The sequence below is a fragment of the Equus caballus genome, chromosome 23 (genome assembly GCF_041296265.1).
Source record: "Equus caballus isolate H_3958 breed thoroughbred chromosome 23, TB-T2T, whole genome shotgun sequence".
Lineage (NCBI taxonomy): Eukaryota > Metazoa > Chordata > Mammalia > Perissodactyla > Equidae > Equus > Equus caballus.
In genome coordinates, this window is record NC_091706.1 from 27,695,723 (window position 1) to 27,699,973 (window position 4,251).

The following is a 4,251-nucleotide window of genomic DNA, read 5'->3' on the forward strand; positions in this document are numbered from 1 at the left end:
CAATTGCGCCAAATGATAAAAGGAGCAAAGGAGGGACCTGGCCCTGCTGGCGGCTCTCCTGTGAACTCACTCCTTTAAAGTTCTGAAGTTAAGAAATAAAGGGGAGGGGGAGGATTTGCGAAGTCCCCTGACCGCCCAGTGGGCACTCAGACCGCGGCCTCGTCTCCTGAGAAGGCAAACACCTTCACACGGGCACCGGCAGATCCAGAGAGAAGCTTTAATGGAGAACACCGCGTACAACACTGGCAGACAAGAACTTGTCACAAAGTCACAACCCGAACGCGGCGCCGACACGAGCCAGAGGTGACAAAGGGCAGCCGCCTCCTCCCAACCGCCCGCCTTCGTTCCCCAAAGTTTGTTGGAGTAAAGTGCTATTCCTGGGGCTCCTGAAGGGGGAAGGAGCAACAGCCGCGAGGCAAGTTTCTTTTCCATTCACGAACAGAAACTGAAGAATTCAAAAGGGCCCACGGAATACCAAATCGACCGCAGCGCGCACAGGTGCCCGGGTCGTCCTGGCGCATCGGTCCCGAGGAGGCTGGAAGGCACCGGCCACGAAACACTCCAGGAAGCGTTGAGAGCAATACTGTCGGGTGATGTAGTAGGCTTTTCCCGCGTTCATGAGTTAGGGGAACAAAATCCCGTGATTCAAGCGATTTGTTTTAAAATCCCAGATGGAATGGATCAATCGTGGGAATTCACTTTATTTTGGGGGCTCCTTAATGGTCTCATCCGATTGATGCACAAACGAAGTGCTGGTGGAAAGTCACCTTCATCCACTCTCTTTGGTTGTGTTTCCCGAACTTTACTTTTGGAATCTGGGGCTTTGCTCTTTAAGCTGCTGCCATTCTCTTTTGTGCAAACTAATTGCTTTAGCTGTTCCTGCTATCCTTCTCGACCCCCGAGTCAGAGCCAAGAAACTTAACTGCTTCCCAAGATCCTTCGTGGGGTTCCCACTGCCCCCCAAAAGCGGCGTCATTCAGGATACCGTGTCCTCGCCCATTTAACCAACCAAGAAAATAACGGCAACAAACTCTCCCTCTTTTCCTTCTTAAATAAAACGAGATTTCCTCAGTGAACAGCAGTTTTGTCTTGAATGTTCATGAGAGGCGACTGCCCGCGGACGAGACAGCGGAGAGAAACTTGGTGGCCCAGGTCTGTTTCGGGGTCACTCTGCTGGGTTTCTCCCGGGGAAGTTAGCTCCACCACCTTGTGCTCTCAGGGATTAGGGTCGAAATCCATTTCCAATTTGCCGGCAAATGAGGTTTCCCCAACCTCCGTCGCTCCCTCCCCCCATAACTTATTGATTCATAATATTAATTACAATAGAAACTCTTACCTGAAAATTGGCTTTCATTCATCTGATTGTACAACATAGTATAAACACGGACACCAGAAGTGTTATATTTATTCAGACCACTGGAGAATCCACTTTCGGGGTTGTCTGTTTAAATAAGGTCCTTTCGCGCAAAGGCTGGGGCTGGCCAACCCTGCCCCGCCCCGTCAGAGCACCCTCTCCGGTTCCGGCCCTCCCGGGCCAGGCGTCTCTCATGCGTTTGCCACCCCCAGCCCTCTGGGGACTCTAGGAGTGCACCAGCACCGAGTGCAAGGAGCCGCCCTTGCTCTGGGCCGCACTCGGGGCCGTGGGCTCCAGCAGGGAGGCGGCCTGCGAGGCTGAGACCGCCGGGCACACGGTGGACGGCGCCGGCGGCTGCTGTGCGGCCCCGGGGACAGCGAGCGTCGGCGGCAGCGCTGTCACCGGCGGCAGCGCTGGAGTGGGCTTGATGGGCACCGGCACCGCAGGCAAGCTCTGGCTTGCCGAATGGCACAGGGCCTTGACCGGCACCCCGAAGGCTCCGTACTCCGGGCCCACTGGGACCCCCGCGGCAGCGGCGGCAGCGGCAGCCGCGGCCACCGAATCCATGACGCCGACGTGCGGCCACACGGAGCTGACAACGTTGCCTAGCTGGCCTGGCACAGGATAACCCAGATGGTGCATGACGGACGCCAAGGGCAGCCCGCCGGCCTGCAGCACGCCCTTGTAGTCCCGGCCGATGATGTTCTCGATGGCGAACGGGTGCTTGAAGCCCGACGAGGACGCAGCGGCGGCGGCGGCAGCGGCGGCGGCCGAGCCCAGCCCGTAGGGCGGGAACTGCGACAGGCGCCCCACGCTGCCCACCGCCGCCGCCGCCGCTGCCGCCGCCGCCGCCGCCACGGCCGCCGCCTCCTGCATCTTGCCGGGGTGAGACGGCTGCTGAGGCTGCGACTGCTGGGGCGGCGGCTGCGGGGGCTGCGACGGGAGGTGCGGCGGCGGCTGCGGAGCCGGAGGCGGCTGCTGGTGGAAATAATGCACCATGTGCGGCGGGGGCGGGGGAGGCGGGGGCGGGTGGTGGTGATGGTGGTGGTGCGCGGCAGCGTGATGGTGGTGGTGGTGGTGGTGCGGGTGGTGAGGGTGGTGGGGGTGCAGGTGCCCTCCGGGCCCCGCGCCCGGCGCGCCCTTGGTGCTTCCCGCGTGCAGGTGAGTGTGGTCCGCGCGCAGCACCTTGAAACGCTTGCGGCGCCGCAGGAAGCTGCCGTTCTCGAACATGTCGCCGCAGTCGGGATGCAGCGCCCAGAAGCTGCCCTTGCCGGGCTGGTCGGGCCGCCGCGGGATCTTGATGAAGCAGTCGTTGAAGGAGAGGTTGTGGCGCAGGCTGTTCTGCCAACGCTGCGTGTGCTCGCGGTAGTAGGGGAAGCGCTCCATGATGAACTTGTAGATGTCGCTCAGCGGCAGCATCTTCTCGGCCGAGTGCTGGATGGCCATGGCGGTCAGAGAGATGTACGAGTAGGGCGGCTTCTGGTCGCTGTACGAACTCTTCCCCGGCCGCGGCATCGCCCCCGGCACCTCTACCGCCCTCCGGCCCACAGTGGACGGCGGCGCCGCTCCGCACCCGGCTCCCAGGGCCTGGCTGTCTCCACTAACCCCGACTTCGCCCACCCAGCCCCGTCACCCCACCTCCTCTCCCCCTAGACCCTCTCGCCGCTTTTCTCCGTGCTTCTCTCAGTTGGCCAGGGTGTCCGCGATTAGCCTCTTGGGCCAACTTAACTCTCCGACGCTCGCAATTTCTGGCCCCGACGGTCCCCGACCGGCGCGCACAGTCGCAAAGGGGGCGCGCCAGCTTCACCGCCACCCTCTCGGCGTCTTCCCGCGGGTGGGCAGAGACTGCACGCCGGAGCTGGCGGACGAGGAGTGGAGAGGGGCCGCGTTCCCTTCTGGCCTCCTCTTTGCTTTTTCTCGGTCCCAGGGAAGCGCAGGCCAAGCGGGCTGGGAGGTAGGAGTGGACAGTCAGTTCTCGGGCCCTTTAAATCCAAGTTGGCACTCGCTGTCCCGGAGGCTGGGGGCTGCGGGACTTACAGAGACCTGAGCGCTGCGCCCTGAACGGCCCCTCAAGTCGCTCTGGAGTTCTTGTTTTCCTGGAAGGGAGAGGTGAGGTAAGGGGAAGGGAAGCTCGCTCCCGGCAGCCTGCGTCTCCCTCTTCTCCGGCGGCTCGCAGCGGGGCCGGGGTTGGAGCTGTAGGCGATCGCTTGGGGGAAAAGTTTGGTGGTTCTGCAGCAGCGGCGCCCGCGGGCTCTGCGGAGGGGCGGGGGCTCCGGACCGGGGGCTCCGGACCAGGGGGCGCAAGCCGCCGGCCGAAGGGGCGTCTGCGAATGCCAGGAGGATGCGAGGTTGGCCGGGGCCGGCGCAGCCGTCCGCGCCGCAGCTGCCGCCGCTCTCTCGGGCCCGTCTTGAGCTGGAGAGGCGGCGGCGGCGGCTGTGGCAGCGACGCGCTCTCCTGGCTGCGTTTTGTAATGGTCCCCGAGACGCCGAGACCCCCGCAGCTCGCGCTTCGAGACTATCACATGACCGAGGCTGAGGGACTCCGCCGCCGCCGCGTCTCTAGCTGCGGATGGGGCGAGAAGGCGCTGAGCCTCGCCCCCGCCCCCTCCTCCACCTGGGTTCGGGCGCCCCCACCCCCAGCATTCACCACCCGCCCGGCAGCCCCCAGCCGCGGCCGAGTGGGGCGGGATGCGCGGGCTGTTCGCAGGGAGGGGCGCAGCGCCCGGTGCGGTCCCCGCCGCTGCACCCCACCCAGGTCGCGACGCAAGGCAGAGGACACTGCTTTCTCGCTGCTCTCCTGCATCTTCTGCCTGTCCCTGCTCTTTCACTCCTTCCTCTTCCCACCTACCCGCTCTGAGCTTCTCTCTCCGTACACCACCTTTCTCCTGTACTAGCCA

General features: G+C 63.6%; 1 protein-coding gene across 1 annotated transcript; it reads right to left on the reverse strand.

The window, feature by feature from the left end:
• Nucleotides 1-203: 203 nt before the first annotated feature.
• FOXB2 (forkhead box B2) lies at nucleotides 204-2,915 on the reverse strand. Its single transcript, XM_023627060.2, has one exon. It carries the CDS (start codon nucleotides 2,867-2,869, stop codon nucleotides 1,580-1,582), a length of 1,290 nt encoding a protein of 429 aa, XP_023482828.2. The 5' UTR covers nucleotides 2,870-2,915; the 3' UTR covers nucleotides 204-1,579.
• Nucleotides 2,916-4,251: the final 1,336 nt, after the last annotated feature.